Genomic DNA, 20,619 nt, shown 5'->3' with positions numbered 1-20,619 from the left:
ATGCACACAAAATATACATAAAACAAAAAAAAAAAAACATTACCTTTAATTAATCTTCATATAGAAATAAAGCCATGCAGAGAGAATTACATTTCTCTTGCTTAATTTATAGATCATGCTAAGGAAAAAGTAATCCCATATTCATTTCACTACTCGAAGAGTTGCAGAAAATTGTGTTATTTGTTATTCTATCATTGAGTATGATGGGTCCCTGGCTAGTAAAATAAAAGCACTAAGTAATGATGGACTTTTTTTTGTTTGTTTTAACTTCAGGATGTTAACCTATGGTTGCTAGATCTTTTTTTTTTTTTTTTTTTTAATTAAGACTATTTTTCTCTTCAGGGAAGTTTTAGGTTACAGCAAAATTGCACAGAAGGGACAGAGATTTCCTATATACTCTCTACCCCAACACAAGCATAGCTTCCTTTATTATCATCTGCTACTACCTGAATGGTAGAATTTTTACAATTGATGACATTACACTGACACACTGTAATCACCCAAAGTCCACAGTTTACATTACAGTCATCCTTGGCACTATATATAACATAGGTTTGGACAAATGTAAAGTGACATGTATCCATCACATGATATCAAATGGAGTATTTTCACTGCTTGAAAAACCCTCTGTGTGTCACTTATTCATCCCTTACTCCACCACAATCTCTGGCAAACAATGTCATTTTTACTGTCCCCATAGTTTTGCCTTTTCTGGTAGGTCATATAGCCAGAATCATATACTGTGCTGCCTTTTCCGATTGACTTCCAATGTTTAATAGGCATTTAAGTTTCCCCCATGCCTCTTCATGGCTTGATTAATTTTTTTAATCAAACATGCTCCTATCACCTCATTTGTACTTAACAACCTATAACACTAAGGTAAAATAAGGAATCCTTTAAAATAAAACCTTTAGAAATCTTGAAAATAAATGGGAAAAGTGTTCTCAATAATAAATGACATTGCAAAAATTACTAGTAGCGAGATGAAAACTAGTAGGACATACGAGGATTGAGAGTGTGGAATACTTGGGAATAAACTTAAGCAGGTAAAAGACTTTTACACTGAAAATTACAAAACACTGAAAGAAGTTAAAGAAGACATAAATGAATGGAAAGAAATGTGTATTTGTGTACTGGAATATTTAGTAATGTTAACAATATCCGTAGCGCCCAAGGCAATCTCCAACCAATACAATGCCTATCAAAATCTCAATGGCAGGGTGCCTGGGTGGCTCAGTAGCCTGACTCATGGCTACGAGTGGTTTCAGCTCCAGGTCATTGATCTCACAGTTTGTGGGTTCAAGCCCTGCGTTGGGCTCCATGCTGACAGTGCAGAGCCTGCTTCGGATTCTCTCTCTCTCTCTCCCTCTCTCTCTCTGACCCTTCCCCACTCATGTTCTCTCTCTCTCTCCCTCAAAACAATAAACTTTAAAAAATCCCAATAGAATTTTTCACAGAGATAGTAAAAACAATCCTAAAATTCATATGGAACCACAGAGATCTTGAATAGCCAAAATAATCTTAAGAACAAAGCTGAAGGCATCACACTTCCTGATTTCAAAATATAAAGTTACAATAATCAAAATAGTTTGCACTGACATATAGACAGACGTAGATCAATGGAACATAGTAGACAGCTCAGAAATAAACCCAAGCATATATGTTTAACTGATCTTTGACAAGATTATCAAGAATACCCAATGGGGAAAGGACAGTTTCTTCAGCAAATGATGTTGTGAAACCTGGATATCCACACGTGTTCTTTCCACAATTAAAAAAAAGAAGAAGAGAATGTGGATAATCGATGTATATTTTATATTTTGGATAATTAGAAGGTATAAAATTAGTTCAAGCTCTCAAGAGTTATTGGGTTCGGGGCCACCTGAGTGGCTCAGTAGGTTGAGCATCTGACTTCAGCTTAAGTCATGATCTTGCAGTTCACGGGTTCAAGTCCTGCATCAGGATCTATGCTGCCAGTGCAGAGCCTACTTCAGATTTCCTGTCTCCCTCTCTCTCTGCACCTCCCCTGCTCATGTGCACGTGCTCTCTCTTTCTCTCTCTAAAATAAACATTAAAAAAAAAAAGAATTATTGGCTTCACTTCCATTTAGCTGTATGAACTTGGGCAAGTCTTCAACTTATCCATGACTCAGTTCCATTATCTGCAAACTCTGGATAATACTAATTTGTAGTGGTATAAGAAGCTTATCACAGTGACTGGCACATAGTACATCCTCATTAGAAGTCACTTCTAAGAAAGCTGTTGATATTTGCTGACCATGATTTGGGGAAAGGATTCTCTCATTTTCTGTCTTCTTTCTCTCCCTCCCCACTCTGTTTCTCGTCTTTCCTTCCTTCCTTCTCTTTTAGTGACTTTTTAGGTTTTAACCTGTCTTCTATTTCTGCCAAAGAACCTATGTAATTATACCTTTCTTCTGGGTATTATCTGCCAAGCAGGTGTAAAAGTGCAGTGCAGTGTAATTTAGTAAAGATCTAATTTTAGGTATTGGATTTGTGTTTGTGTGGTCCAGCAGTGCCCTCACACACACTTGTCAAGCTGTGTGAAAGGACCTTGGCCAGCAGAGAATACAACCATGAAGTGACAAAAGGGTCAATTTTCCAATGTCTCGTGTTTGAATTAATCTGAGTTTGTTTTTGACTTAAAGGTTCATATTGGTAAGGAATAAGTAAATGTGTTATAATTGTTGAATAGGATGGGGTTTTCTTTGGACTCATTTAGAGTAGATACAAAAGCCATTTTGTCATACTGAGGCATGAGGTCTATAGACCATCTGGAGAATTTACTAAAATGACAAGCATGTAGTGTCTAATTTGGATTACAGACTTTTATTAAAGATAGGAAAGAATTCATCTGATCTTTCCTATCTTTATCATCTGTAAGGGTTTTATAAGTATATGTATGTAACTGTTCCCTAAAACAAGGATAAAATTATTGGAGATTGCAAATATTCCCAAGTAAAACTATTTTTAAGAACATCCTAACAATCCCTGTCAAAGCTCTACTTGTAAACATCAAAGAAATAAAAAAAGACTTTCACATTGAATTGTATGTTCTTGGAAAGTGTATGTATATTGGGAAGCCTCCCAAAAAGAATGTTACCAATGTTCTTATCAACCCCCTAAGAAAATCCCCAAGATTAAATGACAAGCTTGGAGTTTAAGGAGAAAGGAAAAGACAAGAAACATTTGAAGGAAAAAGAAATGAGAATTTTGAAAAGAAAAAAAAGAGAAGAAAATAAATGATTTTTAAGTGTTTATAAGTCGTGGCGTATGACAGTCACTTGGGATGCCAATGTCATAGGCTGTCTCCCTACCATTGTGGTAGGTCTTATGTCTTGGCTTTTCAGCAGCTTTCTGTACTAGATTCTCTAATGCCAGGTATTATTCTGGGTCCTTTACTTGTGAAAACTCACATATCCCTCCTTACAAAGCAATTGGATGTCCAGTTAATCTCCATTTTGCTATAAGGAAGCTAAATGAAAAGAGTTTAAGGGCCTTGCTCAAGGTCACATAACAAGGGAGTGGTAGAGCCAGGATATGAGGAGCACAGTCAATCTGTTTCCAGAATTTGAGTAATCCTCTCTTATGCTAGACCCTTTTTTCAGGCAGTAACACTTTAGTCAAGATGTATCCATTCTTTGGGCTTTATTTATGTCATTCAAAACTTGCAGTGGGTGACATGAGATTAACGCAAAGCGGGTGTGATCTATGAGTCTGTGAAAACATGGGAGTGATCCAAGAAGAATGTCAAGAAGGATGAGCATTTTGGAAAATGCAGTTAATGATGAAAGATAAAAATAATTAGAATGATTGAGCCTTTGAGAAGGGGAGGAGTTTCTTCTAATTAGGTTCATGGAAAAACAGCGGTAGAAGTTGTACGTGGAGTCGACAATGGTACCCATCTTTATTTCTTCAGAGACATTTCGTTTGTTTCAGCAAGAAAAATATTTTTGCCTAAAGCTTGTGACATTTTCAAATTTGCAATGGAAACTGCATAGTATCTTTTTTCTTAGAAAGTTACAAGGGTAGGAGAAAAATCATGACTCTGCTGTTTACTGTCTATAAAAGCTTAGCTGAGATTTTGCATTTCTCTGAGGCTGTATTTTCTTGTCTACACAAGGCAAGAAAGTGATAAAGACTTATGAGGTTGATGAGGATACTGAGTTATGCCAATAGGGGCACTTAGCATTCTATCCAACATCTACTTAATACTGAGAGTCATTATTATGATTACTGTTGCAATTTGTATTCCCTGAGGTCAATGGTGAATCTTTGGACATGCATTTTGGTCTTCTAAATTTGCATGTGTTCAAGCCAGGCCATATTTACACAGACATCTTTTGTTTAAAACAAAGATGCAGCGGCGCCTGGGTGGCTCAGTCGGTTGAGCGTCCGACTTCAGCTCAGGTCACGATCTCGCGGTCTGTGAGTTCGGGCCCCTCATAGGGCTCTGGGCTGATGGCTCAGAGCCTGGAGCCTGCTTCCGATTCTGTGTCTCACTCTCTCTCTGCCCCTGCCCCGTTCATGCTCTGTCTCTCTCTGTCTCAAAAATAAATAAAACGTTAAAAAAAAAATTAAAAAAAAAAACAAAACAAAGATGCAAATAGAAATAGTGAAAGCATTTTGTGATGTGAGTCCACATCAGTCTTGACATTTGAATTTTTGCATCAGTTATGATTATTTTTTTAATGTTTATTTTTGAGAGAGAGAGAGCATGCACAAGCAGGGGAAGGGCAGAGAGAGAAGGAGACAATCCCAAGCAGGCTCCATAACATCAGCACAGTGCCTGACGCGGGGCTCGAACCCACGAACCGGGAGATCATGATCTGAAGTGAAACCAAGAGTTGGATGCTTAACCAACTGAGCCACCCAGGTGCCCCAGTCAGTTATGATTATTAATTAAGAATGATCCTGGGGCACCTGGGTGGCTGTCACTTAAGCATCTGACTCTTGATTTCAACTCAGGTCATGATATCATGATCCTGACATGGAGCCTGATGGGGCTCTATGCTAAGCATGGAGCCTGCTTGGGATTCTCTTTCTTTCTCTCTCTCTCTCTCTCTCTCTCGCTCTCTCTGTTCCTACCCCAATGAGTGTGTGCGCATGCACACGCGTTCTCTGTCAAAATAAATAAGTAAACATTTCATAAAAAAAGAATGATCTTATTTGAATGCTAGTAATTCCATAGATGCCTATGAAATCTTATTTTGTGATGAAGTTTCAAGCCAAGTAAACATGCACACATCCTTGTATATTGTATTTCAGCCAGTTTTTTCAAAGTAGGCTTCAAGCCCAGCACAAAGCCCAAAGCAGGGTTTGAACTCACAACCCTTCGATCAAAATCTGAGCCGAGATCATGAGTCAGACACTTAGCTGACTGAGCCACCCAAATGCCCCTATGTTGCAGCCATGTAAGACTGAAACATAAATAAAGATGGCTTTACTTGATCTGTGTGTTGACAGATATTGCTGCCACTTATTGTAAAATTCGAATTCTTGAAAATATTTCCACACCAACTCCTCGACCGTGTACCAGCCCCATGCAAGCCAAATTTATAAGCAAATAATTACAGAGACATGCTATTGGGCTTTGCTTTTGTACTCACTAGTCAAGGAAAGATTTGGAAAGTTTAGGTTAGCAGCCTAAGCAGAGAGTCCAATATATGACATTTGACTTCCACTCATTACTTACTTCCGGTATTTTAAAGGTCATAACATATGGATAGTATTTCCTCCTGTATTAAGGTGCTATGGATAAAATTTTAAATTACTTTTTCCTCTTTGCCAGAAGACATATAGGAAGATGAAACCCAAGCATGTTATTTATTCCCTGTTATTGAGAGCAAGATTTAATTGCGTGAATAATTCAAGTTCATCTACTGCAGTTTGGTACTTCAGTTTTTGTAATGTTGATCCCCTGTGAGAGTCAAAATGGTCGTTTTTATAACTTAAATTTTGTTTATTTGCTTGTTTTACCACATGTTGACCTGGAACATATTGGATTTATAATATATCCCACTACAGTGTAAACTCTGTGAAGGCAGGGATTTTGTCAAGCTCTTTATAGTACCGAGAACAGTACTAGCACATAATAAGCATGCAGTCCTTACTTGTTGAATTACTTGTTGAAGTCCTAACTTGTTAAGTCAAGGTTTCTCAACGGAGGCACTATTGACAGTTTTTGAAAAAATCTTTATCGTGCGCAGCTTTCTTTTGTATTGTAGGAGGTTGAGCAGTATCCTTGGCCGCGACACTTTGGATGCCAGCAGGTGCCAATAGCATCTTTCTACTCCCCCTTCCCCCACCCAGTTGTGACAACTTAAAGTGTCTCCAAACAATGCCAAATGTCTCCGTGGGGAGGGAAGGACCCAAACCTCCCTCTGTTGAGAACCAGGGCAGTAAATGAATGAATTGCCTTGGCACATCAAAGTCTTCATCAACCTAAGTCCCTGGTCGAAAATAAAAGAAGAATTTGGAAACTGATTTACATAACCAATACAGGCCACTAAAATGGATTGCTTACGCCTCACCCTACTTAACATGATTGTTGAGCCAATGTAATAATCTGTTATAGTAAGAAAGAAGTTATCTTTTGTCGTCTTGTGGCAGAAGAGAAGGTGTCACCCTCAGCCACTGAGAATGATATTGTGGCAGGGTTTACACCATCCCTCCTACTTCTCCCAGCCTAGTTCTTTAGGGAACCCACTGTTATCTCTGGGTCTGAAGACAGAGGTTCTAACCCCGAAGTCTACGAAACATTTAACATTGCAAATGTGATACGGAACTCTGGGTTATTTTGGTGATACAGCTGTCGGAAGCTCATACATTTCCGGAACGTGAAAAGCATCCTGTGACAATGTGTAATTGTTGTCTAAGCTATGACACATTTGCCATTTGCCACGATTCTGGCTTCCTTCACATGGTGTTTGGAGGACTGGAAAAATCTGCCACCATATTAGCGAGGAGAGATGTTGGGTGTGAAGAAAGACCTGGGGGACAGGCTCAATAATCACACTTCAGCTGTGTCCACTCCCCAGCTCAAATGAAATGCTAGTGGGCAACAGCGTAAATAAATCACTCTCTCTGTCGAAAGAGCCACGTTTATATTTATGTTTATAGATGTTTATGTTTAGATGACCCTGGGCAAGGTAGCTAGCCTTTCTAAGCCTGGATGCACTATCCATAAAAGAGGGGATTGAGGTGAGGTTTAAATGATGTATTTAAAACACTCAGCACAATGTCTGGCATGCACTGAGAACTGAATTAATATAAGCTATTATAATTATCATCATTAAGCAGGAGATGTTATAGCCATAAGCTAGTTGACTGTGATGGAAAGAGCAAGGATGCAAGGACAATGAGGTCATACAGATTCAGGCAGAATCATGGTTCAGTTACTTCCTAGCTGTGTGAATCCTTGTATGAATCACCCCAGGTTGTATTGCGTTGCAGTCACAAGACTTAAAAGTCGCAGGTACTTGCAACCCCAAAAGCATTTCTTGCTCGGTTCCATGTTCATAAAGTCCAGCTGCTGCTCTGCTCTTCATCAATATGTTTTTTTTTTTTAAGTTTATTTACTTATTTTTAAGAGAGAGACAGCGAGCACAGGCATGGGAGGGGCAGAGAAGAGAGGAAGAAAAAACATGAAGCAGGATCTGTGCTGTCAGCGCAGAGCCCCGTGCAGGGCTCGCTCCCACAAACCGTGAGATCATGACCTAGAGCTAAATCAAGAGTCGGATGCTTTCATAGACCAAGCCACCCAGGTGCCCCTGGTCTTCATCAGTCTTATGCCAGGACCCAGGCTGTCAGAGTAGCCTCTGTGTAATAAATTGTATTCGTGGTGGTATAAGGAAACAAACAAGATGGCAAATCTCTAACGGTTCTGAAAACTCCTGCCCAGAATGCACACATCACCTCTGCCCATATTTCAGTGGCCAAAGCAAATAAAATGGCAGCTCCTGAGTTCAAAAAGGCAGGGCTATGTAGAGGAGGGGTGCTGCGGAGAGTGGCAAGACTGTGCTACAGCTGACCACAGCTCCGCGGAGAACCTCTGAACTTTCACCTTTGCTTTTTGTTTTTGTTAATTAGTGTGGGCACTGAGAAACATAACTAATACATGTGGAGAGATTATGATGTGCCAGACTGCCTTAGATACATTAAATACGAAGTCTCATTGAGTCCTGGTAACAAACAGCCGAGGTAGATATTGTTGGCTCCATTTTACAGATTACAACGACAAGTGAGGTCTTGAAGAGGCTAAGCAACTTCACACACAAGATTATATACATAAATGTCAGGTCACATACTAAGTACTTGATAACTGCCTTCTCTCCCCCTCCCCTTGTTAAGTTGCATAATGGCTTATTTTTGAAACAACTGTTTCCAATTGTTTTAGACTGTGTATGTAGGAAGAGCAGTAGAAACAAAACTGGCTGACTGCAGATGGTGCAACTGGCCCTTTGGAGTTCTTACGAAATTTCTAGTCTTCTCAAACAAAATCCATGGGCGGGGGGCATCTACTCTGGATGTGCTCTTTCTTACCCACATTTGGCCTGCGGGCTCCCCTTAGCAGACTCCTAACTACTCATTTCCATTTTCATCCCCCACTCTTAACTATTAGTCACTCCCTCCCGCCCCCCAACACACACAAACTCCAAACCTTTTTGGCAAATCTTCGTAGTAAACAGATGGGGTATCTGTGTTGCCCGGAGACCACTTCATATGTGGAATCCAGTCCAAAGCGAGTGAGAAGGAAGGGGCATATCAGCAACATGACTGAGTGGTTAAGCCCTCTCCTCCTCCTCCTTTTTTCTTCCTCCTCCTCTTCCTCCCCTCTACCCCTTACCCCACTTCTCTTTTACTGCCCTTTTGAATTCAGCTCTGGCTTCGTCATCTATTAACTGTTTAAACTACAGCAGACCACGTCCCTTCCATGGCCCTCAATTTCCTCACCTCTAAAATGAGAATAGTGTAGTAACCCATGGGGGTTTTGTGACTATGTGAAATGCTGTTTATAAAGCCCTTTGCGCAATTTCTGACTCACAGAAGGAACTCGTTTGGTTGTTGTTAGCTATTATTTCGGGCAAGGTTAGCAGCCCATGGGAGGGAAAAGGTAGGAGTTTGGGAGGCAAGGACTCAGCAACTACAGGATGAATTCGGAGGAGCTTCATTGGGGGTTATTTGTTCGCAAAAGGGTCTCGGTGGAAGAGCATGAGCTGAGAGGAAACTTGAATTTCCATCCCTGTTTGGCCCCTCACGAGCTGTGTTACCTTGGCTGATTCGGCCTCTGTAAGCCTATTTTCTACCTTTAACGTGGGCATGACCTCACACAGTGGCCTCGAGAATTAGCCTGCTGGCGCACAGTCCCCTATTCAAGCTGACTTTGACCCCCCCCCCCCCCCCTCCAGCCGCGTGCGTCGGTCCCGACCCTCTCCTGGTGCTGGGGGCAGGGGCCGCGTTGCCCGGTTCTCGGTTGCACCCCGGCACCCGGGCTGCCTGGCCGCGCCGACGGCGCCCCCGGAAGGCGTGTGCGGACCAACGAGTCAACAGGCTCTCTTCGGCGTTCAGAAGTCACCGGACCTCACACACCTCCCCAGGTAAGGGGTGGGTGCCCTTCTCTCACCTGGAGCCCCCGTCCTCAGTCTGGGAACCGTGCTGCCGACGGAGCCAGCCGGCTCTCCCCGCGCCCCGGCCGCGAAGTTTCCCGGGCGCCCGAGGGCAGCGGGCGCGCGCGGCGAACGCACGGCGGAGCGGGGCGCTCGGCCTCGCCCGCCCCCCGCCCTCCCCTCCCGGCGGCAGCTGGCCAATGGCGGCCCTCCCCGGGCGCTCCCCCTCCCGCCGCCTCTCCCCCTCCTCGCGCCCTCCCCGCCGCCCGGCTGCCTCCGCTCGCAGCCGGGGCTCGCAGGCTTGGCGGAGCGCACGGCCGGCCGAGCGTCAGGCAGCCCGCGCCGGCCCCGCTCTCCCCGGCCCCCGCCGGCGCCTGCACGCCCCGGGCCTCGCCCCTCCGGCGCTTCCCGACGCGGGGCTCCTGGCCCCGAGGACCGCGCGGCGGCGGCCCCCGAACTTCATCTGAAAGGGAGGAGACGATGGACCCCGTGAGTCAGGTAGGGCGGACCTGGGTTGCGGGGGGGGGGGGGGGGCGCCCCGCGGTCCGGAGAGGCGCCCCAGCCCCTTCCTCACGCTCTCTCTTTCTCTCTCTCGTCTGGCCCGTCCAAAGCTGGCCTCCGCGGGCACGTTCCGGGCGCTGAAGGAGCCCCTCGCCTTCCTGCGAGCGCTGGAGCTGGTGAGTGCGGGCTGTGTGCGCGGAGGGGGGCCGGGCGGCGAGCCGTCAGGTGAGGCGAGGTCCGCAGGGGCGCCCTCCGCTGGCTTCCGCTGCGAGCCCGGGGTTCGGCCCTCGTTCCAAAGACCTCCCCACTCCGCAGGTGCCGTTCCGGGCTGGCGGGGACCGGCTGGAGGGACCCAGCTTGGCCGCGGGAATGTGGACGGGCATTTGCAGGCACCCCGAGGTGTCCTCTCGCCTCCCGCTCGCACGCGCGCAGGGGCTGCTGTCGGGAGCCCCCGGGAGATGGAGAGGTGGGAAGGGGAGCCGGTGGAGGTGAGGCTCCGGGCCTCACCTGCACTTCTGCGCGGGGTCGGGGGCGGGGGGGGGGGGATGAAGGCTGGAGAGGAGGGACTCTCTGAAGGCTGGGCCTCCACTTGGCGGAGCTCGAAAGTTGTTCAGCACTGAGGCAGCTCTGCGCCCGGACTGGGATGCTGGAAGCCTGTGGTCAGCCGCCCTGCGGGAGCTCCAACGAGGCGCTTCCAGGCTGTGAATGCTGTTGGTGGAGACAGCAGGAGTTCTTCTTTCCACGTTATAATTTCTCTACCCCGGCCACTCCTCGAGGGCTCTAATGATTTTTCCCAGGACAGCCTACCCCCCCCACCCCGATGCCCCCAGCCTTCTTGGTATAGCTTTCCTCAGCCACTGGGCTCTCCGAAGTTTTGTTACTCTTTGGCTTTGTACCCCTATTAAAAAAAACATTTTGCCAGTCCTCTGGCAACCTGTCTGTTGACAAGCAGGGAGGCACAGAAACAGCTACTCACGGGGCCACAGAGCAGTGTTGGTGGTGTTGGCTGGGATGATGGTTATTCAGAGTGAAATCTGCAGGTCGCACATTCTCTCTTGCTAGGAGCTCTGAGAGGCAAGCGGACCTATCTGGACAGAAAGTTCAAAGCCCGTCATGTAGCATTAATCACAGGCCCTACCACTGACTAGCTGGGAAATTATGTAAGAGCGTGCCCCGTCCTCCCTGATCTTAGCTCCAAGGGCTAGCGTGTGGCTTTGGCTACACAACTTTGGTGCGTTTACACGGATGATCTACAGGGTAATCACGTTTGCCTTGTTTGTGGACCTGCATTAAAATGCAGGAATGTTATCAGTTTGACATACATCAAGACAGCATTTGGAAAGCTTGAACTAGCGGTTCTGGATGGCCGTTATAAAACAGTGGCCCTTACAGCCAGGTTAAACAAAGCCAGCGGGGCTCATGGTCTGGGAGGCTTCCCGTCGCTTTCTCAGAATTCTGCCCTCATTCAGACATTCAACAAACATTCCCTGTGGAAAAGCAGGGGTTTTTGATCAAAATCAGAACTCCATTGCCAAGCCATTGTCTCAAAACAAAATTCAAAGAGTTGACATCAATTTTCTGGTATCTCTGATTGTCTCACATTGTCATTTACCTGACACATTAATCTGTATTCTTTTCGGTCCTGTGACAGCATCATTCCATGTCACTACTCACCACACAGCCTCTACCAGTATGTTTCCAAGTACAGTAAACCTGGATGAATTTGTTTAAAATGCATATTTCTGGACATCAGTTCACAATATTGGGAAGATGGGTGCCCAGGAATCTGCATTTTAAACAAGCTCCCTAGATAATTCCTATGCACTTTTACGCTGGAGGACCACTACCCTAAGCTATCCAGGTTTCTTCCAAAACTCAAAAGCACTTTAAGTTTCCCTTCGTCCTCACACCCCAAGCCTGGAAAAAAATGTGTGTCTTTTAACCTCAGCTTAAATATTACCTTCAGGAAGTTGTCTTATATTGCCTCCTTTTCCTTTCCTCTACCCCAAACAGAATGATTCAACCCATTCTTTGGGCTTCCATTACATTTTATTCATGAGAATTTATCACACTGCATTATAGTTGTATTTTTCTTGATATGTGTGGTGAGAGAGAGAGAGAGAGAGAGAGGGAGGGAGGGAGAAGGAAAGAGAAAGGGAGAGGGAAAGGATTAGTAGAACATTTATTACACCTAAAATATTTATAGTCTTTCCTCTCTTTTAGGCCTCTAAGGCTATAAGGTGGAATAGCTTATGCTTGCAGATCAGTTACTACATTCTCTTTGTGGAAGAGAGCCTGAATAAGGGACAAAAACAAACAAGCAAAAAAGAAAACAAGGAGACAAACCAAAACAAAGCTTAAAAAGTCAGAGAAGTTAGTTGATCTACCTTTTTGAAAATCTTTTTTAACGTTTATTTATTATTGAGAGACAGAAAGAGACAGAGCATGAGCATGGGAGGGGCAGAGAGAGGAGGAGACACAGAATCTGATGGAGGCTCCAGGCTCTGAGCTGTTAGCACAGAGCCCCGATGCGGGGCTCGAACTCACAAACCCAGCGAGATCATGACCTGAGCCGAAATCAGATGCTTAACCAACTGAGCCACCCAGGTGCCCCTTGATCTACCTTTTATAAGTGCTAAGGTGAAGAGCTGAAAGCAGAGAAATAGAAGAAGGTTAGTTACTGAGCAAGTTTAACAAAGTGGAGAGAGAGAAGGAATATCTATGTTACCATATGCATTAGTAGGAGGAGCCTCTCTGAGCCATCTTTTTCTGTAGGAGATAGTGACAATGAGAGAGCGTGTGATCTCTTAGCAGGAAACTTGTTCTGTTTGTCTCTGTGTTCCCCCCTAGTGCCTTTCAGAGTTCTTGGTAAACAGTTAAGTGATGAGCTAAAGGTTAAAATCGATGGTGACAGAGCACTAATAATACCCCAGTTTCTCCTTTTCTATGGAAAGCAGCTTTAAAGTTGGTGCTCCTTAAAATTTTTGAACTATAATCCTTTTGTTTTTCAGTATTTATAAATAAAAGTGTATATAGATATATGTTCAAGGATATTGACTGCAACATCATTTGTAGAGGAAAGAGCTGGAAACAGTAAGTCCATTCATAGGAAAATCATTAGTGTGTGATTCATATATGTTACGAAATATTATACTGCCATTAAAAAGAATGAGTTAAATTAATATGCATTGACCTTAAGGTCAGTATATGTAATTGTCTTTGATAAAATTGTCAAGTGCAAAAAAAAGGGTTTCATTCTTAATATTTGACAAAATTAAATTAAACAAGTTTAATTAAGTTCCATTAAATGGAAACAAGTGGCTTTCATTTTTTTAGTCAACAATTTATTCAATCAGATTTCAAAGTAATGCGCAGAGTATAATACTATTTTTGTAAAAAATAGAAAAAGGGACATAGAGTTGTGTGTGAGACAGAAAGAGAAACAAATTTGTTTGAGCATAGAGAAAAGCATTGATGTGTACCACAGAACCGTTAAAACTGATTTTTTTCCAAAGGGTGTAATTTGAGGTGCAATGGGAAGAGGAGGGGGTGAAGGAAAGCTATGTTATACAGGAAGAACCACAGGCATGTCACTTGTCTGCAGTTGTGCACAACTGTAATTTTTTAAAATAACTTATATTATGAATGATTTCCTATGGATTGGCCATATGAAGTTGTGTTACTTCTAAAGACATCCACTGATTTTGGATTTATAGCCTTAGGGTGAAACATGCACTTTATGTGCTCTTTGCTTAGGAAAGGCTCATGGATATAGTAGATTTAAAGTTTAAATAATGTATAAAAGCTAAGCCTTCAGGGGAAAGCTTTAACCAATTTCAAAGACTTTGAAGTAAAACTTGCAATTCTTAATCTCTACTTAAATGAGGTCAAGGACTTCTCACTATCTTTTGAGTCAAACTCAAAATTCAGGACATAACACTGATCCCAGTGGTCTGTTTCATCTATTCCATGATGATAGAATAGATCCAGCAAATCTCTTAAACTTTGATTTGGAAATGGTAAAAAAAAAAAAAAAAAAAAAAAAAAAAAAAAAAAAAAAAAATTACATTTACCCCATTTCTCAGTCTTACTCTGAAAACTAAGTTAATAGAATCCTGCCTTCCACTGATCACTCTTACTTTGCTACTTCAGTTATTTGCTAGTTGGACTTTGGTCTTTTTTTTTTTTTTTTTTAAAGTATCATCAGCACATTCTTTCTTCCCTGTACTATTTACAAAGCTCTGAATATACACCTGTGGATTTATGTGTACTAGAATGTGGCAGACCCCAACACATCTCCATCACCCAGGACCAGAATTAGTGTAGATGTAAGGGCATCAAAAGGACTTCAGCTCCACAAATGATATTCAGCACAGTCTTCCAGCATCATGATGCTGCAAGCCCAGATTCTGTCCCTATAGAAATTCCTGCTAGGTCAAATTGCCTGATTCCTCTAATCCTTAATCTTTGACATCCATCTCAAACTGTGCTATGCCATTTCTGCAACAACCCTGAACTTCACGTTTCCATTCTGCTTTTCCTTTCTGCCTTTCCAAAGGAAGCCAGCCAATCCAGAGATGCAGTGTGTCTGACAGATGAGCCATAGGGGCTACTAGTTCATGTAAATGGAGGCACCTGCTTTGCATAAACTTCATCCCTGAATCTAAGTCCTCAAATATGTTTTCCAAACAAACAGAAGACATTCTGTTTACTTGATACTAATAGCATTTATAATCATGATTGGTAGTAACAAAATAAAGCAATAATATAGTTAATAAGATATAATATATAATTAACATAATGTATCACCATTTTGAACACTTAATGAGAAAAGGAACGAGAGCTACCTTTCTCATGCAGGCTTCATGTGAGGCGCTATATTTTAGTGCTTTCAATACCTCAGCACATTAAAATCTATATGACTAACATTTCCATTTCTCCATGAAGCGCAGGGACTTAACTAACTGATCAAGAACAAAATTGTGGGAAGTGGCAAAGCCAAGATTTGAGCACTCTCACTCCCAACTGTATTCTCTTAAATGCTGCACTTTTCTGGCTTCTTCAGTGTGGCAGGCACCTGCTGTATCTTCTCTCTAATCCTCAAAGAAATGTTAAAAGGCAGATACTATCCTATTTGCAGTGTTTATCTCACCCACTAAGATATATTTTTGAAGGCTTTTCTGAAAATGCCAAGGAGGGTTTGCATTTAGAGACAAATATAACAGACATCAGTTGTCTTTTATATTGTTTTATTTTTTATGTTGGTTATTAATTAACCAAGGTCGAATAGGTTCTAATTAAAAATTAGTATCTCTTCATTTAAAATACATAGAAAAAGACTATGATTATAAAGCCAATAACTTAATCTCATTTTGTGGTCCTTTTTTTTTTTTTTTCTATTTTCTTAAAAAAAAAATCTGTGTGCATGAGTCAGACAAGTCTTTCTTTTTTTCCTAAGTATAAACAAGACAGGGAATTCTAACATGCGAGATATTTAAATTATGAGCAGCAATCTGTCATTGAGGGCCTGATGTAATTTCAAAGCTACATTAATGTGGATTTAATTATAACTTTCTAGCCTCTCAATTAGTGACAAAAATCATGTGTGATTGGAATATGAATCAATAAATACACTTTTCATAAAAGAGCAACTCCCCAGTATGCTAATGGATTCATCACTTAATGCACTTCCAAGTTTATTAAGACCGTTGGTGTTTGGCCCCATAAGTACAGAAAAAAAGAGAAAAATGTTACTTATGGATTTGAATCCTGATTTTATTTTTCACTAGCATGGTGACCTGGGACAATTTATTTAATTTCACTAGACTTTATCTTTCTCATCTCTAAATTGGATTGATAATGGCTCCTACTTCAAAGGGCTGCCATAATGATTAAATGACTTAATGAAAGTAAACCACCTTGCACGGTGCCTGGGCTATAAAAAGCGCTCAACAAATTATGAAGGTGGTGATGATGATGATAATGATGATAATGATTTGGGTGATTCTGGGGATGATGAAAAAGGAGAAAGTAGAAATCCATTGGAAGGTAATTTAGAACGTTATGGAAACCTCTTGCGAGTTAGAATCTTGGCAAAATTCAGAAGTAGAAAATCTGTATTCACCTTGCATGTACCTCTTTAAGCCCCTCTCTCTGTATACCATGCTGTCATGGTTGGGGGTTTTTGTTGTGTTTTCTTTATTTGTTTTTATCATTGCATAAATGATTCTTCAGGAACTTGCCCTTGGAGTATCTACATTCCAAAGAACATTGCAGAGAGGTCAGTGTGGAACCTATAGGAAAAGGTATCTTGAAAGAATTGCAGGCAGTTGGTTCTCCAGAGTTTTTTGTTGAGGTGCAGGGAGAGAATCTTCCTCATTTTTCTTAAGTCATAATCCATAGACATTGCTTATGTTTGGAAGAGTTACATGTATCCAACTGAATTCTCCATGTTGTAGATGAAGGCATTCATAGGATCAACTGCAGGCAGTTATTAACCACACCCTAATACCCAGCTACACCTGGCACTTGGGAGTCTCCCAGGGTAGGGATCCTGCCTTCATGCTCAAGTAGAGATATTGTTCTTAGTTCTCTGTTCCCCAGAGGATTTACATCTCTTCCTGACCCAGGTAAGGGGAAACAAACAAACAAAAAAGTCCGGTCCCCTGGGTGGCTCAGTTGGTTAGGTGTTTGATTCTCAATTTTGGCTCAGATCATGATTTCACGGTTTGTAAGATCAAGTCGCGATTCAGCCTCTGGGCTGACAGTGTGGAGCCTACCTGGGATTCTCTCTCTCTCTCTCTCTCTCTCTCTCTCTCACTTTCTCTCTCACTTTCTCTCTCACTTTCTCTCCTTCCCTCTCTCTCCCTCTCCCCACTCTCAAAGTAAATAAACTTCAAAAAGAAAAGAAAAGGTCACGTGTTAATAGAAAAAAAAAAATAGTCCCTAAGGAATATGTGTAGAAATACATGACTTTTCTTTGAGTCTTCATCTTCTTCAGGCATGTGTTTGACTTTGGCTGTATTCGTAATTATTCTTGTTCATTCTATTAACGTATCCTTTCTTTGAGAACCTCAGTTTCCTCACCTGAATACTGGGGCAATACCCTTTGCTTCTCACAGTGTTGTAAATTTTAAGTGAGATCAGGCATGTAAAATACTTTGTAAACTATTAAATGTCCTCTAAAAGTAAAGATAATTGTAATCATCATGATGGTAATGATAAAGAAATACTTTTTTCTAGTCTAAATGACTCTGGGCAGCGCCTGGGTGGCTCAGTCAGTTACGACTTCAGCTCAGGTCATAATCTCGTGGTTCGTGAGTTTGAGTTCCACATCAGGTCCTGTGCGGACAGCTCAGAGTTGGAGCCTGCTTCAGATTCCGTGTCTCTCTCTCTGCCCCTCCCCAGCTGGCACTATGTCTCTGTCTCTCTCAAAAATAAATAAATGTTAAAAAAAAAAATTTTTAATGACTCTGGGCAGCATAAGATAACTGACCTAGTGTGAAGGTTGAGGCATAAAGTATGAGCACCTGATCTTTCTCTATGAGTGGTTGAGTCCTTCCCAACCACCAACCTCTCTCCAGTCTCTCATATTGAAATCCAGTTTCTTGCTCTGTACACATTTCACATTTCTTAGATGTTTTGGTGATGGTTTCTTGCTGATCTGATGGACTTTTGCAAATGTCTCTTCCTCTGCATGGAATACCACCATTCTCTTCTAACCCAGCCCTATTTAGCTGACAAATTCCTCTTGTCCCTTGAGGTGTCAGCTTAGATGTCACTTCTCTTGGGAGGACCTCTCTGAGTAGGCTGGTTCCACTTGAAGAAGTCAGCCTCCTGATGGCTCCCCAAGCACATTCTTTTTTTTTTTTTTTAAGTTTGTTTATTTTGAGAGAGAGAGAGAGGCAAAGAGAGAGAGAATCCCAAGGAGGCTTTGCACTGTCAGTGCAGAGCCCGATGTGGGCTCAAACCCATGAACCGTGAGATCATGATCCAAGGCTAAATCAAGAGTTGGACGCTTAACCTACTGAACCACCGAGGTGCCCCATCCCAAGCACATTCTTTAATGGCTTGTTTGCATTTTAGCTTCTCAGGCAGACTAAATGCTCCATGAAGACAAGTTGTCTTGTTCATTACTAGATTCTAAGTGTCTAACACTGTGCTTGACACAGAGTAAGAACAACTTTTACTATGGAGATGTTTACAAATCCCATCAAAACATCAGACAGTAAATGCTCAGTAAGTATTAGGTGAAGGAAGAGGGGGGAAGAAGAGAGGGAGGAAAGAGAATAAAGACTGAATAAATGAATCCTTGAGAACACATTGGATGTGGTGTAAATTCGCCTTCATGATTTTCATTGTGAGGAGGAATCCTAAGGACTCCTATAGAAATAATTGTTCAGCTGTTACTTTTGGTTGTGGAGCAGAGTAACTCACCTAGGCCGAGTCAACTATTAAAAGAAAGACAGGAGTTGTAGACATCCTCACTGTACAATAAAGGAGGTGAACTCTTACAGCAATACAAGTGTGAGGGCAATAACCAAAACACAACAAAAGTGTGAGGAAGGAAACAGGAGTAGGTCTCATGTCTTGTGTTCAGGACAATGAGGACAACTGCCTTACCAAGAATGTTGCCATTATTGTGTTTTGACCACTGTCCTGCTTCATCTCTTTGTGTTCTCTGTCTCTTCTCATTTACCCCATTCTTTCCCTCATTCTAATCTAATGTCCTAAGAGAAGGGATGCGATCGGTTCAGCTAATAGTTCTTTCAGTGTGGACACAGCTATCAGCCCCAGGCCATAGCAGGCTATGGATTGGCTGCCCATGGATCAGATGCCCACTGTTGGCTCTGTCACTTACAGCCTGAATGAAAAGGATCATGAGACTTAAAACATGTCTCCCTACATTGTTCTTTCAGGGGAAGAGTGGGAGGGATAATTCTTGAAGTCACCGGCACGTTAGGCGTAGTAAGAAGTTTACATGTCTAGTGGAAGAATACATCATTTGTTTTATGAGTACACCTTCCATTAAGGTAGTGCTGGCAGTTTTCTCAAGATGTTACGTCTTTGATATCTGGGACCAGCATTCCTGGAATTCTCTATGATGAGATCATTTGGTGGACTCACATTGGTAATGTTATTCGAGGGGGTGCACCTTTGGCTCTTCAGCTCACAGGGCTCCAGAGCTTAGGCCAACTTGTTCATCACCTCTTCTTTAAAGGAATGATGAGGTCTTGTCTGTGATTAGATAATCTGTTTGTGAAGGAAAATGTATTCCTTCAAACCACATGCACTTCATTTTTTAATTGAGCTCTGGCCCTTAATGTTAGAATACTACATTAATTACTACGTTAACTAGTTCTTGTGCTTATTCCTGTGGTAGAAAACAGGAACGCACTAATGTGGTTTTTTTGTTTGTTTTTAGTTTAAGATTCTTATCCCACTTAATTTTTTTTTGTCCTGAATATCTACTCATGAAAGAGACATTGGCTTGCCTGGTATGATAGGTGCTGTTTGTTTGAGGGAGAGGAAGAGAGAAATTGGTTGACAAGCAAGAATCACCATGAAAAAAGGCAGCATGGTGGGTGAAGGAGCCTGGGCTTTGGCGTGTGCCTTATGCTGGAAAACTGGCTCTTCTTCCCAGCCACGGAAAGTGGAGGTGACTGCATAATCATGCTGTTCTTCAGGGTCTGCAGCCATCGAAGGAGGAATATAAGTGTCACATCTTTTGGGCGCCATAAGGGTTAAGTAAGATAATGTTTGCAAAACCTTCAGCACAGTGTCAAGTCCATACTAAGTCTTCCTAACTGTAACTAAGGAAGAGATTGTTAAACTTGATGATATGTTACCTATAAATGCACTTAACATTTCTAGCACAGTATAAACATAAAGTTTGCTCAATTTATTATTGCCATATTATCTTGTTCCTGTTATTATCTCTCTGTTGTGAGCACATTGATTGTGAGATGATCATAAAATAGATACAAGTAATATGAATACTAATACGTAGAGACAAGCACTTTAATAAGTGCTATACATGTATTATTTCATTTAATCTCACAATCACCTTTGAAGGACCAAGCAATAATTCCTTTTTACAGATGAAGAATCTGAGGCCTAGAGAGATCAAACTACTTGCCTAAAGTCATACAGCTAGTAAGTGACTAGAGCCAGGATTTGAACCTAGGCAATTGAATGGCAGACTCCTTCATCTTAATCATTTTTTCCATCTTAGCTCACATTAATAGCGACTACTCATTACCCTTAGGTCTTGAAATTAAATGATTTCTCCAGTGAAAACAGTGGGAACAATATATATTATTCCTTCTTAAAGTCATGTCTTCTCAATCCCAATTAAGGTCCCTTTTCACTATCATGCTACCAGAGCACAAACAAAATTTAAATGTCTCCATAATGACTAGGGATGTCCAAACCCTCTTAGGGACCTTTTTACTCCTCAAAAATATTCCCATTCCCTGATAAAGATTTGCTGA

The 20,619-nt window shown here is 42.1% G+C and overlaps 1 protein-coding gene and 1 long non-coding RNA gene across 7 annotated transcripts in view; one reads left to right on the top strand and one right to left on the bottom strand.

Moving 5' to 3' along the window:
- The window catches only part of LOC147583567 (uncharacterized), a 322,172-nt gene extending 312,396 nt beyond the window's left edge, over window positions 1-9,776 (bottom strand). For all 6 annotated transcript variants that reach the window (XR_015248334.1, XR_015248335.1, XR_015248333.1 and 3 more), the window contains exon 1: window positions 9,643-9,776. This is a non-coding gene — a long non-coding RNA (uncharacterized LOC147583567). The remainder of the gene's footprint in view (window positions 1-9,642) is intronic.
- Window positions 9,777-9,958: 182 nt separating this feature from the next.
- The window catches only part of SYNPR (synaptoporin), a 320,562-nt gene continuing 309,901 nt past the window's right edge, over window positions 9,959-20,619 (top strand). Inside the window, exons 1-2 of the mRNA XM_086697696.1 lie at window positions 9,959-10,123; window positions 10,237-10,302. Coding sequence (XP_086553822.1) covers window positions 10,106-10,123; window positions 10,237-10,302 — 84 coding nt within the window. The 5' untranslated portion in view covers window positions 9,959-10,105. The remainder of the gene's footprint in view (window positions 10,124-10,236; window positions 10,303-20,619) is intronic.

This window comes from Puma concolor, chromosome A2 (assembly GCF_028749965.1).
Source record: "Puma concolor isolate L17-30 chromosome A2, mPumCon1.1.hap2, whole genome shotgun sequence".
NCBI classification, from domain to species: Eukaryota; Metazoa; Chordata; class Mammalia; order Carnivora; family Felidae; genus Puma; species Puma concolor.
Note: the sequence above shows the minus strand (reverse complement) of the source record. Positions and strands in the feature narration are given on the sequence as shown.